The sequence below is a fragment of the Ciona robusta genome, chromosome 8, assembly GCF_009617815.1.
Source record: "Ciona robusta chromosome 8, ASM961781v2".
In the NCBI taxonomy this organism is placed as follows: Eukaryota; Metazoa; Chordata; class Ascidiacea; order Phlebobranchia; family Cionidae; genus Ciona; species Ciona robusta.
The window spans coordinates 5,436,555-5,463,636 of record NC_143242.1 but is presented as its reverse complement, the minus strand read 5'-3'; the positions used below and the strand labels follow the sequence as shown (position 1 = coordinate 5,463,636).

The following is a 27,082-nucleotide window of genomic DNA, read 5'->3' as shown; positions in this document are numbered from 1 at the left end:
ATTAATTATGTGTTGTACATGCACATTGAGCTCAAATGTTCTCTAGCTTTGACAGATGTCAGAGATCATACTTTTATAAATGGTCTAAATATTTTTATTCTTAAGTTTGGCGGTGCAAAGGCGATAGACAGAACACACATATAAAACAACTACAACGAAGTTATGCCGGCAAACTTAGGCTGGTGCTAGGGCTGAATACCCGCCATCTAGACTTTGTGCCCACAATCTAAAGGTTATTAGACCTAGTAGAAAGTATATGCATTTACATGTATGCAATAAATACAAAGATATATACAAGTATACATAACAGATTTATAATGTTACAGTTGGCGCTTGGTTCTCGCTCAAATCCATAATCTGTACATGTTCATACAGTGTAGTACAAGAAAGCTTTAGACATAGCATATTTTGAAATAGTCGGCAATGGCCGTTAACATGCTGAACACGCTACTAGAGAATCGTCTGCTTCCGTGTAGCATGCAAGCCATCATGACATGCAAAAAGCGTTATTCTGTCACATTCGCATATCGAGTAATCCGGATTGCGCTTGCGCTCACGTTCACGTTCAGTAATGCATGTTAATTGTGAAACACTGCGTTGACTCTTCAGTTCGACATCGCTGTGCGTGATGAATTGGTACACAATACTTGCGCATATGAGAACCCGCAGTACAAAATCGATCTGGCCAATATTCCTGTATAGTGTCATTTTAATCTCTGATAAACTAAACACGATATAGTGAGCAAGCACTGCATTCAAATACTTTTTTTAAGTTTCGAAACAGTTTTTGATCCACCACTTAATCCCTTGTGTTAAATTTTACAATGCAATAAAATCACTTCCAAAAATCTTTCCAGGGTTACCATAGCTCTGAAGTTAAACTTTAGAACATAAGGACAAAAAACATAAGATTTCCGATAATAATTAATTTGTTCTAACACAACGATATTTACATGAAAACAAGAAAATTAAAATTATTTCCTTAAAAAGAAGTAAAACTAAAATTAAAACGCGCATGGGCCAAACATACAGACAACTCTTAAAAATATAGAGGGTATGGTAACCTTGAATATAATTAAATCAATAGCATTGCTGTGGATTTATAACCATAGGAAACATTAGGTTGAACCCCCAAAAAAATAAATCTAAAAAAATATTACAGAAACAGTTGGACTTACCAATTTTAGCAACTTTTTTGCAACTCAATAAGTGGTCTGAAAATGTAGCTTTTCTTCCAATGACCCGCTTACATAACGGGCAATGATAATGGCTACGTTGACTCTCCTTTGCACTTTTCCTTGTGATGCAATGTTTTCGACACGGTAATGTAATGACTGTAATAAGATTAAGTTTATTAAACTTTAAAAAACGCCTGTATTTTTTACAATAAATATGCTCTTACCTTCTTTTCCATTAAGCATATGCTTAACTCCATGTAAATAATGTGCCTTAAAGTGTTTGATAAACAGTTCAGATGCACAAAATGTTTTGTTACATTGTTGACAAGCTTCCAAGTTATTTAAACTTGAAACAATATCATCAAAATTCGAGCTATATATGATCGTATGCATGTTGATTTTCATAAATATCTATAAATAATAGATTAAATATATTAGATCAATTTCCTAGGCTATAATTTCATAAATTTGTTACGTCCAGATCTGGAAAGCTAGATAACAAAATGGCGACGCGAGAAATATTGAAAACAAGCGGGAAAATTAGAGCAGATGTTCGGTAGATACAGTAAATAAGCGGAAATTAAAGGGGAGTAAACAAAAAAAGAGGCATGACCGGGGGGAGAAAGGTGGCATGACCGGTTAAAAATATGGCATGACTGGGGCTAAAAAGTGGCATGACCGAGAAAAAAAGTGGCGGGACCGGAGAAAAAAAGTGGCATGACCGGGAAAAAAAAGTGGCGGGACCGGAGAAAAAAAGTGGCATGACCGGAGAAAAAAAGTGGCAGGGCCGAACGGTCACAAAAAAATTTGGACCCTTATTGTAGAAATAAGCCTACTACACACAATCAATGCAAACAGAATGATCGTGAACGATGACATTGTTCTAAAAACACTTTAGGGTCCACATGTAATTCTAAGGTTTATCGTTAGTCCCACAAAACAAAGGTATTACCTTTCTTTGTTTTTTATTCATGCACACAGTACTCACCTGCATGTATTTTCCTATTGATGTTAACAATTTTTATTCCGTAAGAGGGGGCAAAAAACTACAAGAAATACAACTAAATTGTGTCATAATTTAAAACGCATGACAATAAGAGATAAATGGGAAACAGATTTTCAGCACTTCAACAAATATAAAACTTGGGGTCTGAAAACTACGAAAGCTTTCAGAGACAATTCTTGCTATTAGTATTTAATAGCACTAAAACAACTTCAACTTAAAATTTTCAAAAAAGATATTAGTATTAAAGTCAGCAAGGATCAGAAACAAGATCAAATGGAGGTAGAGGAGGTGGATTACTAACAGCAAGCTCATTTAAATCGCTGACTGATTGACGTTCCAATTGTGAACCAATAAAGCGGTCAAATTTTTTAGTAGAAGAGTTTGATTCTTCCAAATTCTCCACGTCAACAAGACCACTGTCATTTGCATGCGTTATGCTGGAAGTACTTAAATGTTTGCCGACAGAAAGTCTTGATTTTTTTGCTTCATTTCCATCCAAGGTGCTTGTGAAGTCATCAAAAGTGACAGTTTCCTTTAATGTAAAATGGTACATTTATATTTTTTATTTGTGGTAAATATCTTACTGGAAATTCTGTTTGAGATTTGGCAGCAAGAAATAAGTATAGTATATTTCTTGCTTAACGTTATAATGAAAATTTGTGTCCTTAAGATTTAGCTGAGGACTGTTACTGGACAGTTGGACACTGTCTGTATTACAGAGGCAAAAAAATGACTCCACTTCCATATTGAACCACTTACTGCAGGCAAGTTGGTGGAACTCACACCATCATTAGTTGACGTTCGTTTTCGGCCTTGTTGTTGTTTTTTGATTATAGGAATTCCTGCTTCCGCATAAATTTTTCGTTTGATTGCAGTCTTTAGCTGTCCCCTAAATAATATAATTGTAAATTCAATTAGGGGTAATTTTAATGATTTCCAAAACATTTATTAGTTCAAACAAGCTACTTCAAACAGTATTTTAAAAAGAGTATTATAACTAAGGATTAAAAACTATAGACTTAGAGTATTCAGGTCTTAGGAAACTATTATATTTTATATAGGCCTATGTGTTTTTTTGTGTAAAAATCACAAGTAACCAAATAACGATGATGCAATTTTAATGTACTAACTACTAAGTACAACATTAAAATAAAGATAAACAAGGTATGCCTGTTACTTACAAGGATCTAGTTTTTACAACCTCACTTATTTTGTTTAAATCAGTTCCAAACTTTTGAACTGCTTGCCTCAACATTTCTATTTCAGTATCTGTCCATTTTGCTCTTAAAAAAGAGTAATATACTTTCTTAAATATAATAAATGAATAGCACAATTTACTTGGAAAATACATACATGTTTACTTGAAAAAGCATAGACATTAGACATACAGAGTTTTTTCAATAATTCAAAAGTGGTATAAGTTGTGCAGACTCATTAAAAGGCAACCATTCACTGATGATTCACACATTACACATTATTAATCGTAAATGCTACATCGCAATAAGGTAATGAAACATAATCCCGCTTCCAAGTGCCCATAAAAAAACACACTTACATAGAATCATATAAACACAACTTAAACCTACCCAGGTGGAGTTTCGACTTGTGTATTAATTTGCATGGTTAGTTCTGCAAGCTTTGTAAATGCTTCACCAGCAGAAATAAATATCTGGCTCACCTGTAAAAAAACAACATCATACAAGTGTTGTTTTTTTAATGGCATGTATTATCATGATATTTAAAAGCATATATAACTTATCATTATAACTTTAAACACACTGTGCTATTTTACATTACAGAACTTATATAAAAGTATTTAATCTGTTTTACAACACTCATACATTACAAACCTTTGCAGTTGATGTTGTGTCTGCCATATTTATAATCCAGTCTCCGAAAATTTAAGATTTAGAGAAGCGTTCCAATCTTACGGCTTAACGTCCTTATCATACGACTCCGCGAGCTCCACACACGATGCAACTACGATAAGCTTAACTGGAAATGTTCATTATGAACTGAGCGTTAGTACCGTCTTATTTAGTTACACTATTTAATAAGAATACAAAAATAGTAAGAACAAAAATAACTGCAATAAATTACCGCCATTATTTTACGCAATCAAGCATGAACTGCGTTAGGCATAGACATCAGATAAGGTGACAATGTATTAAAGTTTGAAAATAAAAATTAAATTTGACGATGTGCAAGCGCTGAACTGATTAATGTTCGTGTAAAATAATTTATGATATAAAAAAGATTTAAGTTAACTTGTTTTATTTGGCATTATGTACATCGGCTATAGCGAACACTGACGGCACACTATCAGCGGGAAACAATAACCCCCAAGCGGACTTGACAAAATATCTTACCTAAGGGAATTTCCAATTTATAGAAGGGGAATCACAACGTATCGTAAGATATACCCGAAGCACTGCATAATGCCCAAAAATAAAACCATATTACAACATTAAAAGCTAAACTTTAGTATGGAAACAAGTGGTATTGTAATTTGTGTATTGTAGTGTGTTCATTTTTTTCGTAAAACACCAGAGACTGTTGTTGTTCCACAAATTTGAATATAGAACTCGATAGCAGTTTGTTTTCTGTAGCGGCAATCAGTTTAATATTTGTTAGGTCTCTGGGTGCTAGTGAAGAATCTCCCCCCTACCTTATTTGGTAACCACTAACCCCTAATAGGGGTTAGCAAATAAGGTGGGGGGGGGGAGATTCTTCACTAGCACCGGATTCTGTTATAGGTTTCTTTAAAATAATATACCCACTGTAGAATTTTTTTGTCAAGAATGTCAGGCTTTTTATCAAAATAAATCTTTGAAAATGAGAAAAAAGTGAAACTTCTTTTTTGTTTAGGTACTAATTTGGGACCCATGTTATAAAAAGCTCCTCTTTTTTATAAGTTCCCAACAAAATAAAGACTTTAAATGACTTCCGAATTTTCTAATTTGAGTATAGCTATTGCACTATTTACATCTTTTATCTTAGCATATATTGTTTACCGGTAAGTATTGCTCTTTCATAAAGATTTGTTATTAATTTTTTTTTTAATTTGGATCATTCAGTGTTGAATATGATTTGCTATGGACACAAGTAGGGATGCACATTACAGAATAATTAGGTATTCTAGGATATCCTAGAATACTTTATTTTGAATCTAGAATTCCGAATCTAGAATTTCGAATCTTTTTGTATTTATAGGAAAAAATAATTTTACCCACATAAGTCAGTTTATTGACTCTTTCATAGCAGCCTTGTTGGATCATGAGCTGTAAAATGATCAAAAATTGTACTATTGGGTAGTTTTTGCGTCATGAAACGTATAGCAGGCTATGAAAAGACGTTGTAAAACGTTTACTCTCGAAAGTCCCACAACCACAAAAATATTTTTTTTTTAATTATTAAATTTCAAAAATCGTTAATATAGTGTATGAATGACGTGTAATGACGTCATTAAACAGAATACCGAATCCCGTAATTAGATTCGAATACAAAAGGATTCGAATCTCATGGATTCGGAATTCTGTAATGTGCATCCCTAGACACAAGCAAATCTTATAGGGTAATAATTGTATTTACGAGGGGGAAGATTTTAAAACTGTACTAAACAGCAAAAAATAGGACACATAAATATATAAATATATATATATATATATATAATATATAGATATCTTAAATGGTTATACTGAAATTAATGTTTATATATTATTAAAATTTGTTAAATAAGTATACAACTAATGTAATTTTTTTTAGGATATTTTTATTTTTAACATCTTGGGAAAACGTAAGTGCTAGATTTAAGTGGTTATGGTTCTTTAATTATATTTTTTTGGTTTTGCAATTCTGTGTTTGTAATTTTCTCACATATTATTTACATGCATTATGTATTGCTAGTTAAGATGATAGCAAAATCACTTCAGAAACTACTTATTGTATGTACATTAAACCTTGGGCCACTGTTTGTTTGTTAGTTTCCCCTATTAATGTTTATAATTAAAGGATTAAAAAACACATTTTTAGGTTAAAGTTACCATTTTCACCATTTGCAGAAAAAAATTGTAAATACCGAGATACGCAGTTATTCACCAAATAAAAAAAAGAGGAAGCGAAATAAGAAGAAAATCACAGGTTGGTGGATTTTACATATATAGTATATATATATTTGGAAACATCCAACAATAAATACAATACATATAAATATATTAACGAGTCATAAGAACCACCACTTTGATCGTTTTGAAACAAACAATATATTTTAATTAGTAGGCTAGACAATAAAAAATAGCTCATATTTGTATGTTGACAATTTATTATTTGACACAACAAAAGTTGCTATTTTCAATGTAAATTGGTGCATTATTTTGCTCACTTTTTTTTATTTGTTTCAAAATTATTTTACTCAAAAATTTTTATTTGTACCAACTTGTATGTTTAGTAATTTATCTTACAATTAGTGGTGTGTACACGTTAACACGTACACTAATTTATATATTTAGCCTACCAAGCAAACACCACTCATTTCATTGTAGCAGCTCAAATTAATATTTAAATTTAAAATTCTGTAGCTTTTAATTTCCATTCAAACATCACTGTATCCAATTGTATTGACTGTACACTTCAATAGTCTATACAAAATGTATTTGTACACACAAAGACCCAACTCTTGTGTAACTACAGTTACAGCATAATAGCAGCTCAACTTAAAGCATATCATTAAAACTTGTTTTAAATACTCCGTTGGCTTTTATCATGACTATCTGGCTTGTTTTTATAAAATTGATTCATTTTTTATATTATAATGGAATAACCCTTTTGTCTGATGGATCTTATTAATATTATTAATTATATCATTTAAATTCAATTGTTTTTATTTTGAAGAAAATCCTACACCTGTGAGTTCAGTTCCAGATCATACTAAACAGGTTTGTATTTTAAGCATTGTTATACAGTGAGAACATTTTTCCTATATTTGCCAAATTTATTGGCATGCAAATTGGAGTCATTATTTGGCATGCCGTATAATTTGACCAGAAACCAGTAGAATGGTTGTAGTTTTACACTTATGTTGACAGTTAAGATAAGGTAGGCCAATTTATAAATTACTTATTAACAAATATATATATATATATATTAAATAATTAAACAACTGTTTAAGTACCTTGTTATTTTTTTGTAAATTTAAACAATATATGTATAATAAGAGTTATAGATATTTATTTTAAATAATTTTAACATCTTTCTTAGAGTCCTGATAATGCAAAACCTCCAAATACAAAAGGTTCCAACAATTCAAACAATGTTGTACAGAGAAAGAAGAATATAAAATCTTTCAGTAGGCAGAATTCAAAATCAAAATCAGACGCAAAGACAAGGTAAGTGTAAAAGAAAGTGTGTAGGGTGTAGCTATATGTTGGTATATATTCTGCATATTAAAGCGGGCGCCGGGGCAAAGTGGTTATTGCGCCTATCCCTAACCTAGAGGTAATAGGTTCAGGGCTTATTGCTGCTACCATTGTGGGAGTATGTGTCCTTGGGCAAGGCGCCTAACGGCAATTCTTCAAAAATCACTAATGGGTTGTCCAAATTATCACCATACATAAAAAGAAAAAAATTCAACCAGCCGCGTGGTCAGGTAGACAAATAGGTTGTAGACTACAGGATGTTGCGATGTAGTCCGTCAGACAGACACAGACTTATTGCACCGGTTTCTTTTTTTTTAGGACAATGTATAAAATCACACCAGCCACAAAAACACAGTGGCACACGTATTCTAACGACCCCACCAGCCACCACGCAAAGGTGTATGAGTAAAAATTATGTGTAAACATTAAAAATATACATTTCGCAAATTAAAAGTGAACTTTTTCCAATTTTAATTCACTATATTTGGTTGCAGTAACATAGCATCAACATCTCATGCTCAACCATCACCATCTCAGAAAAGCAACCCAAATCCTCTTTTATGTAATATTGAATCCAAAAGTGAAAACCTTGATAAAGATGGTTTTGAACTTGTAAAAAAGAATTCCCGACCAAGAAAATATAGCCTTTCATCTCAAAAGTTTGTTACGTCTACCCCTGTTGAAAAACAAAGAAATAGTGGCAGTTTACGACGCATCAAACCAACAGTTCAAGCAACCAGTAAACAACCTTTAGTTTTGGACCAAAATCGATTTCAACTATTGGCTGACACTCACACCAAAGAAAATTATTCCTCAAGTACCAGAAGTCTGAACAGTTATTTTTCTCGTCAATCCAGGTTTCATGCAAAGCCAGAACCTAAAAATACAGTTCCAACCAAGTCTGGTATAAATGAATTACCACCTGCTGCTCCGGATCCACCAGATGGTGCTTTCTTCGTTGAAAAACTCATTGGTCCAAAAGGTGATACATTGGTTGGGAACTTGTTTACATTCCAAGTTCTTCCTAATACAGTTTCTACAGAGACATTGTTTATGATATGGTGCTGGTATGACCATCAGGTAAATTTTGTTTGTTAAGATAATTACCATATTACCTGTATTTATCGCATTCTAACAGTTACTAACCCGGCTTGGTGGTTCATCAGGTTACTAAGCACAAATACCCACAAAGTTACTTGGGTTTTAAATCTTAAGCTAGCACGACTTGTATAAAACGAAACACCTATTTATGTTGTAACTACTGTCGTTACTCCACGCACAAGGTTAAATAAGACATTCAATCATCATTTAATCAAACATTTTACAGACTTACAAAGACTATACTGCTATTAATACTGGTTTATAAGAATATATAACATGTTTTTTTTCTTATAGAAATCAAAAAAAGGCAACATAACAATATCACCAGTGGTCCAATGTCATCCAAAAAGTGTAAAGTTTCCCAAACCAGTAAAAGTTACATTAAACACTTCATACTCAGCCCTAGATCATGAACCTGTTCAAATAAAGGTAATGCCTGTGCTACAGTCCATAAAATGTGAAATGTTGCAATTACTGTGGCTCGGTGCTTAGAGAGCTTGCCTTTTTCACCCAGGGATACCGGGTTCAAGGCTAAATGCTGCTACCAGTGTGGGCATTTGTTTACTTGAGTAAGACATTGCTTTAACACGCTGGTCACTATAAGTTGTCTAAAACGCCATTTAATAAATGACAAAATAATAGTAACCGTCAAAATCAAGTGCTTGTAAGTAGGCACAGAATTTATAATAGAACACCAGTTTTCCAGGTCTGTATTCAGGTTTGATTTTGTTGCTTTCTTGATAAATTTATATTTTAAATGAAATTGTTTAAATTCCTTACAGATTTTGAGAAGTAATAATTACAAAACATGGAGTGAACACACTATAGCAAGACATGGTAACAGTCACAAAATAACATTTGAGTGTTCTCAGTTGGGAAGGTGGGTTGGTTTTGTTTTCATTGCATTTATTTATAAAAATTCTATGTGGGTGATACTTAATATTCTCTTATGTAAATGCTTATATATTTATATATTAAATATATAGTGTTGGTGAGCACTATTAGTACAAATATCTCTTCGTTCTTTGCATATTATTCTTACCTTTGTAATGTAACCAAAGACAAAATATACTTATATTATCAATAAAACTTGCTAGGCACTAATATGTTTTTTATTTTTTTTATTCTTTATGGGTGAGCTCCTTGTCAAGGACCTGGGATTCAGGCTAGGTTTGGCCTATTACCCCAACACCCTGAAAGCCCATTTAAGTCCTTCTTGCGAGCGGTGCCGCGACACCGCATCGCAGTCAGGCCCGTAATAAGAACACATACGCTGATCAGTTTTAGTACCGCTGCCGAGCATCGAACCGTGGACACTTTGGTTTCGATGCAGGCGCCTGAACCAGTGAGCCACGGCGCCGGGCAATAGGTACTAGTATGTACTATTTTTTTCTACTTCTTTGCATTGTTAATTCATGTATTGAAACACATGCCTTATAAACCTTCAGTATTTTGAGCAATCTAAGCTATTATTTATACCAACATTACATTACAGAGATAATCCTAATGTTTTTTTATATATTATATAATATGTATATATATATATTTTTTAAAAATTTTTTTTTTTTTAAGATTTAAAGCAATAGTTGAAACACATGAGCAAAACCAGCTACAAAAAGTGCTTTGTTCCACTGGCTTTATAAAGCGAACACCTGGTGATGTAATCCCATCAAGTTTTCAACTAACATGGTGTGTCTATGATGATGATAAAGTCTTGAGAGAAAATATGGAACGAGAATTCCCATCTTGCCCCAGGAATTCATACGCTGTGTATGAAAAAGTGATTGAGACCGAACACTTTCATGTTGGGTGAGAGAATTATTTTCCAATATTATTAAAACAAAAAAACACATTATCAATAAAATTATCAAAATGCTTTTTATTTCTTTATTGATAATTTCAATTGTCCATTTTTGTAACATAGTGTATTATGTAATTTACACTTCATGTAAACTATAAACTTAATTTTTTTACAGGTATAACGACAGTGCTACTTTAAGTCTCTCTCACAATGCTCTTAACATACATGCAAGCGGTATTCAACTAACGCACAAAGATCTGTGGCGCTCCAAGGTCAATCGCAAGCTTAACTTCCATCTAAATAAAGCTGATACAGACAAAAGTTTAAGTTACATAGTTGAATATACAATAAAAACATCCAACTCTACACGCAGCAACCAAGAACCTACGTTTGAAAATTCCTTTAAGCTTGATTGGGTGTGTTTACCACCTGGCTTGTTATGTGATTCTTCAACTTATATTAACATGCTTAGTGTAAATTCAAGCGGAGATTCTACAGGGTTTGCAATGAATTCTACTCCTAATAAGACGCAGCAAAATGAGGACCATTCATCTCCTAAAAAGCCTCATAGTCAACTTAAGAAAAGCCACACTGATAGCGATTTAGTACAGCACCCTCCTAATTTCCAACACCAAAAATCAGTTCCTCCAGTGAACACAAGTAGTGGCAGGTTTAAGACGCCACCACAGTCCCCAAATTGTGAATCTTCATATAATAAAGATGAATCTCCATGTTCCAGTAATAACTCTTTAGCTTCAAATAAATCTTCAGCTTTTGAAAAATTGAAAACACGGACAAGTAAATCATTCAAAAAATGGACAAGTAAATCAAAAAACAAAGAAAATAAAGGAAGCAAAAAATAGATTTATTTTATTTGGTAATCTTATATGAACAACCAAATGTTCCAAGCATGTATTGTTGAAAAAGTCTTGAAGACCAAATTTTACTTGTGCCTTTACTTTCAAATCGTATCAAAGTGCCAATGGTTTCACTTTTATAACCCATCATTTTAAATCATGTAAAATATTTTTTTTAATTTTTACTAGGTTAAAAACCATTTACTGTCAAAATTTTAGCAAAATTTAAACCAAATTTTTACATTTATATAAACTTAGTTTTGTAAATGTGTGTTCCACTTTTTAAATGTGTGTTCCAATGCACTTACACTGTACAGTTCAATTGCCATGTTTTTTAAATTTCATATTTCCTACGGTTTTCAAAACTCTTTGTATATGGTAATTGCTTACTTATTTATTCAATTTGTCTATTAATAGATATGCTCACAGCCGCATTTGCTATGATATTATATACAGAATATGCAATAGTCACTTAATGCACCAAAACCTAAAGTTTTATCACCTTAGGAAACTATTAAATCAGGGGTTCCCAAACCGCTGGCTGCAGATGGCCCGCGGGCATGAGCAAAATAAATGGCCCTCAGAGGACTTTAAAATTACCGATTGCCTACGTTCACAAATGGACATATTACTTTAAAAAATCGTCTAAAAGTTTTTTATTGATTTCTGTAATTATTTACATTGTCTTTGTTAAGTCACAAAAACAGTTATGACTGTCACAGCATTAGCCAACCTGCCGCGGTTGTTACTCTGGTATAAGGGTTATACCGCGGCATGATTCAACAAAAAACTGTGAAACTTTGTCTTTTACTCCGCAAGTACGTAGTTTAATCTGTTCTAGAAGCCATGTTTATTACCAGCATATGTGTCGAACTTCCTGACCTTACTAACAGTATTCGTTATAACCAAATTTTGGCCAATACAAGTCGCGCCGCCAATATAGCAAGGAGAAACTTGCCTGATGCATAATTATGATTTCACATATTGGCCCGCGATAAAATAAGTTTGGGAACCGCTGTATTAAATCAAAGGGTTTGGTTTTAAAATACAGTCAAGCACTTGCATTTATTGAACAGTAATAACGCGCAAAGTTCAAATATAAAAATCGTTTTGTGGTACAGTTTTTAAGCTTATAGTAATATAGTTTTTGTAGTTGCTTATAATGTAAATCTTCACTGCATTATTTATACATTATTGATAGCAGCATCGTCAATATGACATTAGAAGCATTTCTGTTGTGCAATAAAGCTGCCAAAAAATCTCATGTATAGTTGACGAAAATGGAGATTTGTTACATTCTCATTGATACAAAAGTATCTCAGATCCAGCTACGCCCATCTGGGCCAACCGCGTACAGTTCACTTTACAACTGCTGTGTTTATATTCTATGGCGCACTGTTCCGAGACCGTTTCGCTTGTATTGTCATTTCACGCTGTTTCAAACCTGCTGCTAATGATTGTAAGCCAGCATTGAAATCAATGGCAACTTCATTGCGAATGTAGTCGCTTGCCCGGTCCACATATCTGTTCAAAACATGGTTTTATAACATCTTATGAATGTATGTAACTTAATTATCCTTGATGGCAGGGCAATTGTTTTAACACCGAGTGTATGTATGCGTCCTTTGGCAAGACACATAATAACAATTACTCCAACCCAGTGACGACTAATGAGTTGTCCAAACTATTAGGAGAAAAAATTAAAAAATTTGAAAAAAAAAATCATTCTCTATCAAGTAACATACATGATAACTCATAGACTGGCATAAGATGTATGAAACAGAACACCCGTGTTAGAACAAGTGTCCTTTCTCAGCCACGCAAGATAAAGCAAGTTACATTCATTCATTCATTCGTACTCCTTACCTTCCAAATTGGTCGGGTCCACCAACCAGGGCTCCATATAATTTGTGAGCATTCCTAGAACCTTGACTGATAGCGTTTTTATTACAAATTGCAGGTTCAGAACCACAGGAGCTGAAATAAATTAGGTTTACTTACATTTTAACTTTAAAAAGAATTTTCAAACTGGTGTGCTGTGAAACAAGCATTGTTATGCTACAAAACTGTGAGTAACATTAAATTGTCAGTAGTTTTGTTAATTAAGATTTAAAAAAATTATGAATATTATTTTTTGTGTTTAAACCAAGCGGTTTTTAATCTCGTATTGAATAAAGTTTTACTATCTTAGTTTTTACCTAGATCTGTGATGGGGGTTCTGTGGTGCATTTAAACCCAAGCCAACAACAAAGCTATGATTTGTGTTTTTTCCTGACAATGCAGCCATCTGCGTCATTGAAAAATTTAAATATCTGTTTGTGTCCGCTTCTGTATCTGCCAGTTCTGCTGCTTGGACACTCAGAAATGCGACATAAGCTGTAAAACAGGTTAGAAACTCTTTAAATCATAGCTTCCAAATCTGGGAGTTACGTAATGAAAAAATCGCACTGTTTACCAGAAAAAGACTGGCAGGAAATTTTCTGCCAACAATAGCAAAAAATCCGCAAGCAGAATTTAAAAAAAAAATTTTGGTTTAAGTCATTTGTGCACACATTTGCTAAAAATACAAAATCACAAACTACCTGAATGCATATTTGGACCACGGTAATTAAGCCACACCATTCCTCCAGGTATTTTGTATGTGCCTGTTTGAAGCCAGTTTGCAAACGCAAACACTGGTGTCTTATATTGGCGACTGTTGGTAGCTTTGGCAAGTAACACCTAACAAATATAAAGTTCATGAATATACAGTCTGATTATTTCAGTCTAAAGACTTAGGATCAAATGCAAATATAAACAACAAGAACAACTGTTCGACGAAAGGGATCTATATGGCCACTACGTGCTCAATAATATTCCTGTAAATTAAAAAAAAAACAACATTTTTTTAAATGCTCTTACCTCTACTCCTTTTGTTTTATCGTCCCAAAAAAATATGTTTCTGTGATTGGTTATTTCATTATGGAAGCTTTGTGCCATATCTAAGTACTCGTCCTCGTAAGTGGCTTTGTACAACCAGATTGCAGCCCATGCCTAGGAAAGATAAACATAATTGTTTATGTCAAGATGCTGCCACCATTGTGGAGGTGTTTTTGTGTAATGTACATAATGGTATCTGTAATTGCTACAATAGTGGTCCCTTATGGTTGACCAAAATGTCAGATGTACAGAAAAAAATCAATCATCTAAAAAGTTTTATGCATACTAATTCATATTCTTATAAGGTGTATGTAATAAAAAGCCCTTTTTATAACATTTTTGTTGTTGTCCCATCACCAACAATAAGTAGAGTACATTCAATGTGCTATCTCATGGTTAGGCACCTGTCTTTAGCACTGAGGATATGGGCTTGAGGCTCGTCTCTATTTAAATTGTAGGCATATGATTCCTTGGGCAAGACACTTAATGCCTCCAACCCAGTGGTCACTAATGCCTTGTCTAATTTGTTAGCCAAATTGTTAATTCATAAAAATTTAGAAGTAATTACCAACTCATCCTCTGCGCCACTAAATGAGAAATATCTTGTATTTTCACGAGGTATAGAAGCACTATATACACCTCTGTTGGTATGTGCGAATGTAAACAATTGCCTTGCATGAGTCAAACATGTGGAAGAAAATGCAGAATCTGTAACATTGAATTATATGAAGTTGTTGAATCTAAATTGAAATTACATTGCTAAATTATACACCTGGTCTACTAGGCAATTTGGCCATTATTTTTTTACTACAGGTAAATTTTTAACCCAAAGATAAACCCAAAGATAAAAGTAAGATTTTAACTTTAATTCAATCTTATATAGTAACACTCCATGCATATTTCAGGTCTTTCTAAAACCAACCAGTTTGATTGAAAAAGATGCTTGCAGCAGCAAGAGCAGCAGCCACATCAGAAGCTGCGTCACTACCAGGTTGGTCGGCGTTTATCGAATAAATTGAACGATCTGTTTGTGTAGTGTCTTCAGGTCTGCTCCAATCTGTCTGGGCAGACATGTATTTTCCAACCTATGAAAAATAGCACAATAAAAATAGGAGTTGTTTGTTAATTACATTAAATTGCAATGCCTTTTCTCTGGCGCTGTGGCATAGTGGTTAGCATGCCTGCCTCTACGACAATTGCTCTAACCCAGTGGGTCACTAATGTTTTTTTAAATGTTTAAATGTCGCCCATACAAAAAAAACAATCAACCACAAAGTAACATACATGGTTAATCAAAAGCAGGCATGAGGTGTAGGAAACTGAACACTTCGCAAGATAAAGCAAGTTACGTTTATTCAATGTATGAATACCTGCACAACCAATTCATTTTCCGCTGTATGGCACTTAATAAGATATTGTGCGGCCCATCGAATTTGTTGTAATACATGACTATATTCCCCAGCTACTTCATATGCTTCACCATACTCAATAGCTCCCCATGCAAGCATTGTTGTACTGAATGCAATCAATGACGTTGTCTTTACTGCACCACCACCTAAAGTAAGTATTTATATCAGAAATTCTACTTTTAAAAATAATTTGTTTGTAAAATATGTTATACAGTATCATTTTAAAAGGAATGGCATATTTATTTTGTGTGACAAATTTAAGCTTTTGCACATAATCAGTGCACAGATGTGTGTTTTATTAACTTTTATTTTGGGCGTTCTGCTTGCCATCAAAAATAGTCAGTTACTACGTTAACACAAAAGTTTAAAAGAAATAAAAAATGTGGCAAAAATAAATAAAATGGGTGCCTGAATTTGTAAAAATGTATTGCATTCTACCAAAAGGCAGAACTATGTATTCTAGAAGTTGTAATAAAAATAATCTCATTTATACATATTAAATGGGTTTATCTCCTAATAAAGAACTTTCTGTATCCAATGTCACTAGACTTGATAAATATACAAGGCGATTACAAACAAAAACGTGACGAAAAGTAAACGAATATATATTGTGAAAACAACAAGTTAAGATGCTTTTGGGTATTGGATTGTAGCAAGCTATGCCAGATTATGTAAAATAAATCTTCTAAGCACATAATACCATATAATATGTGTACTGCTACAGTGTAATACCAAGATTTTAGCAAAGACATTAGATGGACCTGTTATTATTAGATTATCTATTTTTTAAAAATGAATAACTTTAAAATGTTCTTTTTTATTTAAGTGGACCTGTATTGCTGTAATTACTTTAACTTTGTTAAACTCATGTTATAACGACTGTCATTTTTCGGCCATGCAAGGATGAATTATGTTACATTCATTTTTTTGTTCATTCTGTCTGGCGCAGTGGCAAAGTGCTTAGCATGGGTGCCTGTAACCATTAGGTAATGGGTTCAAGGCTCGTCGCTGCTACCATTGTGGGCGTATGTGTCCTTGGGCAAGACACTTAACGACAATTGCTCCAACCCAGTGGTCACTAATGGGTTGACCAAATTATCAGCCATACATAAAAAAAATGAAAAAATTCCCAAAAAAATAATCACCCACAAAGTAACATACATGGTAACTCGTAAGCTGGCACGAGGTGTTAAACCTGTGTGATAACGACTGTCGTTTTCCGGCCACGCGAGGATAAAGTAAGTTACATTCATTCATTCTATCCCAGAGGTAATGTTGTTTTCCGGCCGCGCAATGATAAAGCAAGTACTTAGATTCATTTATTCATTCACTTTGGTCAAATAAAGAAACTTACCGTTATACCACCCCCCACTCAGATCTTTATCGATGCTGCATCCATCCTTTATGTTTGAATCACCTCTCCATGGTATACGATGTCCATCTGGAAGTTCTCCCGACATCTGAGCCTCATAGAAGAGCATGGATTTGTGAATTACTTCATTATAATCAAAGGTTTCTATAAAAAAATAACAGTTTAATTTATTCTAAGCTTCTAATCAAATTATGGATGAAAAATAACAATATAATAAAAAAACTTCTAAACAAATAAAACAAAATTATTGAGAAAAGACAACAATATAATTAATTTGATTTAAACTTGTGAACAAAAAAAACCAAATTATAAAATAACGTATAAAACTTTTTTTTTGTATAGCGATGTTAATGTATGTCCGGAGATTTCATTCTCACCGTAATTTGATTTCGCCTCCCATGAGACTTCTGTTTCTCCTCCTGGAGCAGGACGACCATTAGGTGTGTAAGATGCACACCGGCGCTCTTGTGTGACAGGGGGCAATGCAGGGCTTTCATTCAGATCATTTTGTATCGGAGAAGCTGTAATTATTGCTTCTGATGACGTGGGTGTTCTTGTTGTTGTAGAAAATAGGTTCCATAATTCTTCTTGGCTTTTATCTTCTCTGGATGGTGGGTTTCCTGAAACCATCTGAATTGTTCTGCGAAAATTGATGAATGCTATGTAACTTGCTGAATTCTCGCATGGCAGAAAACAACAGTTCATATAATTCAGATATTCTGTTTCATACATCTAGTGCCCACCTACAATTTACCCTGTATGTAGCTTTGTGGTTATTGTTTTTCTATATAGCTGTCAATTTAGACAACTCATTGGGGACTACTTGGTTGGAGCGATTGCCGTTACGTGTCTTACCCAAAGACACGTACACTCACAACGGTAGCTGCCACGAGACTTGAACCCAAACCAATGGGTTGGCAACCGCGCTAACCACTGTTCTACTGTGCCGGTGAAACATTATGTCTTGCAACTTGCATCATTGACTCGTTTTTTAAAACTATTACATATAAAACCGATTTAGACGCTTACGTGTCGGTTGTCCACGCTTCAGAAACGTTTGTAGTCGTTGCGTCCATTGGCAAAAGCTTGCCGACGGTTTTACCGTCAATCTGCCACCCACTGCATAAACCCAGCAACTCTGCTTTGCCGATGATTTGTCCGGTTCCAGAGTACCGGCCGACAAAGCTGATTGTGAGGTCCTAAAAAGTATGTAACTTAGTAAGCAGACTTTAAAATTATCGAAAACACGTTTAGATTACGTTGTAAACGGTTACTAACCTGCCCTTGGTAAAGATTGACATTGTAGTATTTTGGGACAAAACAATATTCCGTTCTACTGTGAGCAATGCTGTGTAAGTTTACTGTGTATGTTTCCAGATTTTCTAGCGGAATATTGAAACTAATGCGCGCTACCCAGCCGCTAAAGGTTTTGCCTACACCAGGGAAATACGCACGACCGTCAAAGCCACCATACCAACTACTACTGATTATAATCGTTCCATTATATACCGGGCAGCCGACAACTTCGTTGGTGGCCGTTAACATAGGGCGGTTCGTAATACCCATCGAATCAACCCATTCCTCGCCGACGTTTTCTACTTGATATTGCGCGTTTAAAACTAGAGGAGTTCTGCGCGTGGTGGTTGTGTGAGCAGGTGGGTCGGAAGAAGGATTTGTCATGAACCAGGGAATTGTTGTTCTTCTTCTAATAGTGTTTGGCGGTCTCGTTGTAGTTGGTGTTGCTGGTGTGGTAGTAGTCGTTGTTGTTGTTGTTGTTGTTGTTGTTGTTGTCGGTGCTGGCGTTGTTGTCGTCGTCGTTGTAGTAGTAGGTGCTGGAGTGGTAGTTGTAGTAGTTGGTGCTGGTGTAGTTGTAGTAGTTGTTGATGGCTCTTGCGTGGTCGTCACCTCACTTGTATTATTTTCAGCAGGAACATCGATTTCGCTTGGAACTGTTGGGGTTTCATCACGCGGCCCAGGCTGAGCACCTCCTACCCTCAATGTACGGTTTGGCGTTGGTGGATTTCCTGGTCGATTAATTGGCCTGCGAACTGCTTTTGGAGGTGGTTTCTTCTTCGATTTTCGCAATTGAATTGGTCGTGGAGCTTCTTCTTCCTCTTCTTCTTCCTCTTCTTCTTCCTCTTCCTCCTCTTCCTCTTCTTCTCCTGTGTTTCTAACTATTGTCCTTATCCTTGTGCGGGCGGGTCTCCAGCCTCTTCTCGTGTTTTCCACCGGAGCGGATAATGAAATACACCTTGGATTACCTGGGGGTGTCCACACCATGTCACTCTTACTGCAAGATTTGTAGGCAGGTCCCCCAGTGAGTCTAAAGCCTCGGTTACACATAAAACGACATCTCTCCCTTCCATACGTACATTGAACTTTCCCATTTCGTGGTCGTGCCAGTTCTCGGCAACCAGAAACCATGAAGTGTCGGCCGGTAATTTTTCCTAAAGATTTCACACGATTTTAGTAAATAGCAAATTTATTTGCCTAGGCATTTGTTGTTGTTTGTATTAGTCTTACCAGCTAAGAGTCGTCCAAAAAAGAACACGGTTCGTCTCGACGAAGCGATCGGATTGTATCGTAGTCTGTATCGGAAACCGGTACCCTCTGGGTTTCTTCTTAAAAATAAAATATATTGCGAACCAACTTCCACGGGTGTGCATCGTGGTGCTGGACCGAACGGACCGACCCTGCCAAAACAAATTGTCAATTATTATACGAAATCTTATTTCTGTATGGGTGACAATTTAGGTAACTTAGTAAACACTGAGCAAATATCGTTTCAAATCAAAAGATACGCACGCCCAAAATGGTGACAACATATCGAGGCTTGATTCCGATAGTCTTTAATTCTGAGGCAAGCGCTCTAACCTGACGCCGGCAAAGCAGCGCCGGCATTTTTTGGTGAAGTGTTATAACGGCATATAAAGTAATGGCGATCACGCGCTGTAACCGGAATATAGAGCACTATTGTCGTTCGTTACGATGCACAATGGCATGTGAAGCAATGGTGACTTACGTGATTCTTTCTCCACGTTGAAAACCTCCGGACTTGGACGGGAACAAGCCAGTGACGTGGAATACCGCTTCATAACGATTAGCTGACGCTTGCGTTGCTATGGTTCTATTTACCACAGCACGAAGTACAACATCTGATCTGTAAATTGATGTTAACGTTATCAGTACATTATTATCACATTATACATATCAACAAATATGAGGTTTTCCTAGCATTTATGGAACGCCCTAATCATCCAAAGCCACCTTGCCTGGAGCAACAAAATTTTCCACGTCATGTATAGCCGTATCTATTCCCCTATTATTGCAATTGAATGATCATGTTGCTATTAAGTGGTAGGGTCGCCTATATCGTGTGGCAAACCCGAAGCGACACTTCTTATAGCTATCTTACCGGTATAGTAAGTAACTTGATACGCAAACTTAAAAAAAAATAGGTGCATGTGCGAAAATTAGAAATCGCATTTTTCTTCAAGTAAGTTCGAGTTAAAATCGAACACGATTGTGCTGTGCTGTTGACGCACAAACTTGGCTATCAACTTTTTTAAACCTCGAAAGATTGCCCTGGGTTATGCTTACCCGAAGTGTTTATCTTATATACAAAAACCACAGCAAGCTGTTAGGTTCTTACGGGTTGCTGGATAAAGAAATTTATATCAAAGATGAAAGTCTAATTTTTTACTTAATTAAGAAATACTCCACTTTAAATGATTGTAATAAATAGTGCAATAATTGAGACGACTGACATTCCGAAACTTTATTAAAGTTGTAAAATAAATTTAGCGAAACTCGTACTTGTTACAGTGAGAAATAAATGGCCCATATCTCCAACCAACATACATTTATACAATATATAATAATGGATAAATGGTAATTATGGCAATGCGGCAGTTTCGTTAGCTTTTACTAAAATTGTGGCCAGAACTATGTAATTACTTGTTCGAACCGGTTTAAACCGACTACACCACAGCCGGAAATTTGAAAAGCCACAATATTTTCGTATTATCAATTTTCTAATACTCATATATAGTAGGGTGGGGTAAAATGAGATACCTTTTCATTCTATTTTCTTGCCCATTTGGTAGTAAACAAAGAATATTTAAAAATTTATAAATCGTAGCACCGCGACACTTAAAAAGGAGTTAATAATTATCAAAAACATGATCGGGAAATTTAGGTCTAACTTACTTCAAAACGTTTTTTTTGTTTTTGTTGTTTTAATAGTTTTTGTACTATAATACTTAACAATAACCGAATATGGCCATGGAATACTTTAAATGAGTAAATTTGTGTTGCCTTAGGGGAAAGGAGTTAGTAACTCCTCTGGCATGCCCATTGGAACATATATACGGACATATAGTAGGGTGTGGGATATATACCTATAGTGGGGGGAAGGGACATCTTTTCATTCTATTTTAAAATAAAGAACATTCAAAGAATTATTAAACCATATCCTCACGATTCCAATAGACCGTTGTTAATTCTTAAAAAAACAAACAATCCGGATGTTTGGATATTATGTGCTAAAGGTGTCCCGTCTTCCCACACCCCACTATATATATAGTAACTAATATAATTCATAGTAGCTTACACAACTCAATACAAAAACATACCTTTTTCCTAAATCTCCAAACCGTGTACCTCGTTCAGGGACTATACAAGTCTTCGAAGACGGTGTAATAAACGCAAGTAAAACGAACGTGAAGATTAAACGAATCATTTTCTTTATCTTCACAATTTTGTTATTTAAAATTTTCCTTGGCCAAAATCGTGTCTCAATTCGCTTGTATCTTTACTTATGTATGAAGCATAATACGACGGACTTGAATCTGTGTGAAAAATATATAAATTATTATGTTATAAAATAAATCCTGTTCATTTAAATCGACTACAAAAAGTTTAATGGTTTAAAAATAATGTATTTTGTGTTAACTACTGTACAATACACCTTTACCCTGATAAATCAACCTAATTTGGGCGTGGAAATCAATACAGAAAATAAAAATTGCCAAAAAAAACTTTTTTAGAATCCTTATAACCTTGAAAGCGTATTACAATTTCTTTATTCACTGTCCTAACTGCATTTTTATCATAAATGAATTTTAGTTTAAATTTAAATCATATCGGCTTAATAGTTTTCTGACGTCTGCCAGTTAGAAATTAACTGCGTCAATGCCGAACCTGCTGTAATTCTGTGTATATGCGATAAAGTTCTGAGTCGCGACCTCAACTTGATTAACGTGCGTTTCACCTGAACTCAAGAGCTTTTGTCATTAAATAGTAATCGCATATAACCTATATACAAGCGGTCCCGGATGAGTTATAAGTTTGCATGTAAATATTGTCAAACCCGATGACATAAACCTTTTTAAGAGCAAATTGCTTTGCCTTTACCAGGAAATGTTCTGACTCGTATTCTACAAAATATTAACACAAAAAATATAATTGATGTGAAATTCTTCGGTGTTTGCAATACTTATGGCATATGTAATTTGTATTGAAAACTTTACGCGCCAGTTGAAAAAGATATAACATATATGGTCGGGTGGGAAAAGATGGAACACTGTTTCATTCCATTTTCTCGTTCCATTTGGTAATAAACAAAAAAAACATCCAAAGAAATATAAAACCGTATCCTCGCGACTCCAGTGGAACGTTATGTTGGTTTAAAACACGATTAGGATATTTAGATAATGTGCTAAAATTTTCCCATCTAACCCAACAGTCCTATATGAATAAAAACGCTACCCTCACATAAACGTATTCTGCTCGAACATAACTACGTAAAGTAAGCTTCATCCATAACGTAATAATATGCCACGTATAAGTAACCGCATTTCTTTTTACCCATTCAGCAACCTATACTTCACATGGCTAACCTGACGTTACAGCAGTATACGGTACTTGGAGAAAAACTAGCCATTAACCAGATATGTAATTAGGGACCCTAAACGTTGCGGTTGTAAAAAGTTCATGGCTAATGGTTATTTACCGGAACGCCGTGCCTATTATGGTTTTGAAATAATAGACCATTCAGGTTTACTGCATATCGTTAAATCTTTATCACTAAGTAAAGACAGTTTTCAAAGTTTATCATCTATAAGTTTGACTATACACCCCGTAACTCGCCAGCTAATAATAATCTGTAAAGTCGAAACAAGGTGTGTCGGGTTTAAGTCCCTTCACAGCAGTCACTTAAACTCAACTCCCGACTATTTGTGACCAAATATATTAAACCTGAAGCGTGGTATACCAGGTGCTTATTCGGTGTGTTGCAAGGTAACTTAATATTACCTCGAAGCTATTTGGTAAGTGAGATTACGCCCGCACTCGAGCAATTGTCGCCGCAGTGGAATGGCAGCCTTAAACTATTACACCACCACTTTCTACATAGCACAACACTTCTCGAAAACAAGTTTATTTTGGTAAAAAATACTCAACATGCCGATTTATTTCATTTTGGCTCAAAATACTAGGTTCAAATTAATTTTTGTTCAAAATAAAAAAAAGATTCTCTATGTTCTTATTTTATCGAACTTACGCTACAAATTCGTAATATTCTCATGACCCATACATTAGTATAGTAGGTTAGGATAAAATGGTCTATGTTTTCATTCCTTTTTTCGTCTTATTTAATAGCAAAAAACAAACAAAATTATATAACCGCACCCTCGCTGTATTGTCTAAACTATATCTACAATCTTAAGTTAATTCTGATTTTTAAAATATTCTTGATGTTGGTATGAGCTATGTATGATCACAATGCAAAATTGACAAAGTACGAATTCTAAGCTATTGTGATCCCGCTGGGCTCGATTTGATTATTGTTCAAGTTCAGACGAGCCAATCATGATAGATACGAAAGAACATGACAATCGAATTAATTTTCCGTCGAATGCTTAGCGTTTGTTCTAGCAAATGCGTCGGGCGCAATTACATTACACAGTATCAGTTTTTGACGTAATTATCCGACATTGCAGATCAAACGTGATCACGCAGGTACTAAATATATCAACAGTTTATCGAACGAATTATGTTTGTGCATTTACCGCAACCGTAATCGACATACCGCAAATGAAATATTCTTCACATACGTCATTTAAAGGTCATATCGCTGCGACAGACGTTGTCCGATGACGCGTAACAGGCAGTTACAATGCATAGCACGTCGACCATCGGTAGATAATTACTACGCCAGTTTCGCTAACTCGCACTCTTTCAATTTCCGAATTTAATCATTTGAGTCCACTAATATTATAATAGATTGCATTTACTGTCAAATGAAAAGATACCCTATTTTGTTCTGGACGTTTTTAATTTGCACTAAAAAGTTTATTGCCGGAAAGATATAAAAACGCATATAATATAACACAATATATTAAACACTACCAACATTATAATATCTTCACATTTTTTTAAAATAAAGCAAACAGTTTTAACAAAATATTAACTAAAACTTTCGTTATAATACAGTTGCTGGTTCTAATCGCAAGTTTTGTTTATTTAAAACATATTTTTTAAATTTTGGTTATGTTATAAATAGGCAAAAAGCGAAAAAATATTACACGTTTTTACTTAAACCTGTAACGTTTCGGACTTATGCCGATTAAGATACTCTGTACCAAATCTTATCCTGTGTGTTTTCGAATTTGTAAAATTTCACTTGTTGTGCGGATCGGTGAATAACTCTTCGTGTGTTTTATTATATTTTATTAAATTGGTGTCAATTAATAAAGGAATGATAGTACTAATTCGTGGTATTAACCAAATATCGTCATCTATTTTGATTTTGGAAATATTTGGCAATATGTTCTTCAGAGTCCCATCTTCCCCCATTGTACTATGTAGTGCGATATTTTGCCCCTACGGCCGTATATATCAAACGTATAGGAAATACGTTTGATATTAACCGACCACACCGTATGATATATACTTTACTAACGATTCACCCATAAAGTGTCGCCCTATGGGCTATGCATTAGTCATCACTAATTAGACATTTTCAAGTTAGATAATAAATACCTAATCTTGCATGTTGTAATTTAGCAGTTAGCGCGTCAAACGATTAATTGTCAAATCGTAAAACTCATCATCTGCTATTTTTATAATTAAAGATTAAAAGCTGGTTTGACTGCTTTGGTTGTTCGATTGCGATTACGTAGAACTTACCGACTGACGTTATAATAGTTTTAACATTTAATAAAAATAAAATAATATAGTAGGGTGGGAGAAGATGGGACACATTTAGCACATAATATCTAAATATCCTGATCGTGTTTTAAACAATTAACAATGGTCTATAAGAATCGTAAGGATATAGTTTTTTAAATCTTTGAATGTTTCTTGTTTACTATTAAATGGAATGAGAAAATAGAGTCAAAAGGTGTCCCATCTTCCCCACCCTACTGTACCTTTATTTGTCTCTTCAATTACCGGAGCGAAGATTTAAAAATATTTTAAACGAAAAGACAGGATATAGCGACAAAACGACAGTTGCTAAAACACGCTTATATTTAAAAAAATTAAACAAAAAAAATTTCTCCATTATTTTCTATTTAACAATTATTGTAATAACAGTCATAAGCAAAAAAGTAATACACCAATACTAAACGTTAACGTTTTACTTACATAATCTTGTATATGCTTGTCTTCAGTTTTTGATTCCTATAAAATAATGGCCGAAATATTTTAGAGTCTTACCAAGTAATGGCTGACTCAAACAACCTGTAGGAGAAAATTACTTTTAAAATACAATATTATCGTCTTGCTAGCACCTTCCCACTCATTCTCTCAATTAATCGCTTTAGAAATAAATCACCACAGGGGAAGCAACAAGACGAAATTGTTGATTCGCTTTTGAAACAAAAAGAATTTATAACGCGGCGATTTATTTTATTATTCTAAGTGCTGGATCTGTACTCCGCGAACACGTCTTGTGCATTTCGTTCCCTCGATTCGAAATTAGTTAGCAGGGGCTAATGGTCTGCCTGAAAAGTGGCCGGCATTTCTAGAAGCATTTTTATCAAGATTGAAAATAAGAGGTTTCTAAACCGCGGTGTTTAGATTTCTCTGGGAAATTATTGCGAGATCGTCACTACGGCACTCTAATCGAAAGTTCTGTGTGAGAAAATTGAACCAATGGCCGTACTTCTATTATAATTGGTTGAACTCAAATTCAAAAGCACGCGGGGTGTTATGGCTTTACATTCTCACGTTAAAACTTATAATAATAACTTTTATTTGCCTGTTTTTTTATTTGTCTGAAAACGAAAAGAAAGAATGTATAGCGACAAACAACAGTTTTTAAAACACGAATTAAAATATATTTACATTTATTTGAAAGAAATTAAGCGTGGTCGCTACACCTATAGCAGACAAGCGAGACATTTATGTTTTTGACTTTTCTCGTTCATGTTTTATTGCTTGTAAGCTTTATCCACACGGACAAATCCGCAAGACAAGAGTTATTTTAACTTCAAGCCCACAGTGTGTTTATCAGTTTACGTTTACCAAGATAAAATCAAATCAAAATAGTCGTATTTGGCTTCGGGCGATTCATTTCAGTCATTTCTTGAGACAACTAAAGGTTTTTCTTAACTATAAATGCAAAAGTGTTGCGTTTAATGATGGGTTGATACGAAATAAGTAATTTTGGTCGTAGGCTTTAGTTACTAAAAATAGTCATACACTCTTGTCATAACCAAATAAAAACACCTTAAACCTAATATTTTTCAATTATCCAAATGTAGCAAAGATCTATATAACTGATACGTCACCAGGTGTTTTAAAGTATTTCAACTGTTTAAAAAATAATAATTCTGTATTTCTTGTGCTAAGAGCGACATCTAGCCGCTTTTGGTTGCATTTTTCACCCGGTTGCTAGCATTTATGAGCTAATGATTATTGGGCACGTACAATTTATTTTAAATGTGTCTATAACACGTTAAACTTTGATTGCATTTTCGTTAAATATTTTGCCCAAGATTACCAAACTTCGCAAAAAA

The 27,082-nt window shown here is 34.4% G+C and overlaps 4 protein-coding genes across 5 annotated transcripts; 1 reads left to right on the top strand and 3 right to left on the bottom strand.

The window, feature by feature from the left end:
* Positions 1 to 71: 71 nt before the first annotated feature.
* On the bottom strand, positions 72 to 1,625 carry LOC149732669 (uncharacterized). Its single transcript, XM_089882537.1, has 3 exons — positions 1,403 to 1,625; positions 1,179 to 1,334; positions 72 to 694 (listed from the first exon to the last, which is right to left on the bottom strand). Exons 1-3 carry the CDS (start codon positions 1,581 to 1,583, stop codon positions 606 to 608), a joined length of 426 nt encoding a protein of 141 aa, XP_089738663.1. The 5' UTR covers positions 1,584 to 1,625; the 3' UTR covers positions 72 to 605.
* A 550-nt stretch (positions 1,626 to 2,175) lies between these two features.
* Positions 2,176 to 4,257, bottom strand: LOC149732668 (BPTF-associated chromatin complex component 1-like). 2 transcript variants are annotated; one of them, XM_089882532.1, is made up of 5 exons: positions 4,035 to 4,245; positions 3,771 to 3,862; positions 3,366 to 3,467; positions 2,944 to 3,073; positions 2,176 to 2,716 (listed from the first exon to the last, which is right to left on the bottom strand). In XM_089882532.1, exons 1-5 carry the CDS (start codon positions 4,059 to 4,061, stop codon positions 2,432 to 2,434), a joined length of 636 nt encoding a protein of 211 aa, XP_089738658.1. In that variant the 5' UTR covers positions 4,062 to 4,245; the 3' UTR covers positions 2,176 to 2,431. The 2 variants fall into 2 exon arrangements, with proteins under 2 accessions (XP_089738658.1, XP_089738660.1); XM_089882534.1 differs by lacking the exon at positions 3,366 to 3,467 and having other exon boundaries at positions 4,035 to 4,257.
* Positions 4,258 to 4,362: 105 nt separating this feature from the next.
* LOC149732667 (uncharacterized) lies at positions 4,363 to 13,317 on the top strand. The gene is made up of 10 exons (XM_089882517.1): positions 4,363 to 5,200; positions 5,950 to 5,980; positions 6,246 to 6,324; positions 7,075 to 7,118; positions 7,441 to 7,568; positions 8,093 to 8,678; positions 8,994 to 9,128; positions 9,482 to 9,579; positions 10,272 to 10,508; positions 10,676 to 13,317. The coding sequence occupies exons 1-10, from the start codon at positions 5,124 to 5,126 to the stop codon at positions 11,361 to 11,363; spliced, it is 2,103 nt and encodes a 700-aa protein (XP_089738643.1). The 5' UTR covers positions 4,363 to 5,123; the 3' UTR covers positions 11,364 to 13,317.
* LOC149732666 (uncharacterized) lies at positions 12,404 to 25,894 on the bottom strand. Its single transcript, XM_089882510.1, has 16 exons — positions 25,707 to 25,894; positions 21,692 to 21,907; positions 20,080 to 20,217; positions 19,581 to 19,750; positions 18,336 to 19,504; positions 18,087 to 18,256; positions 17,435 to 17,697; positions 17,040 to 17,201; positions 15,647 to 15,831; positions 15,199 to 15,361; positions 14,845 to 14,984; positions 14,259 to 14,390; positions 13,940 to 14,078; positions 13,556 to 13,733; positions 13,224 to 13,334; positions 12,404 to 12,881 (listed from the first exon to the last, which is right to left on the bottom strand). Exons 2-16 carry the CDS (start codon positions 21,796 to 21,798, stop codon positions 12,743 to 12,745), a joined length of 3,366 nt encoding a protein of 1,121 aa, XP_089738636.1. The 5' UTR covers positions 21,799 to 21,907; positions 25,707 to 25,894; the 3' UTR covers positions 12,404 to 12,742.
* Between the last annotated feature and the right edge of the window lie 1,188 nt (positions 25,895 to 27,082).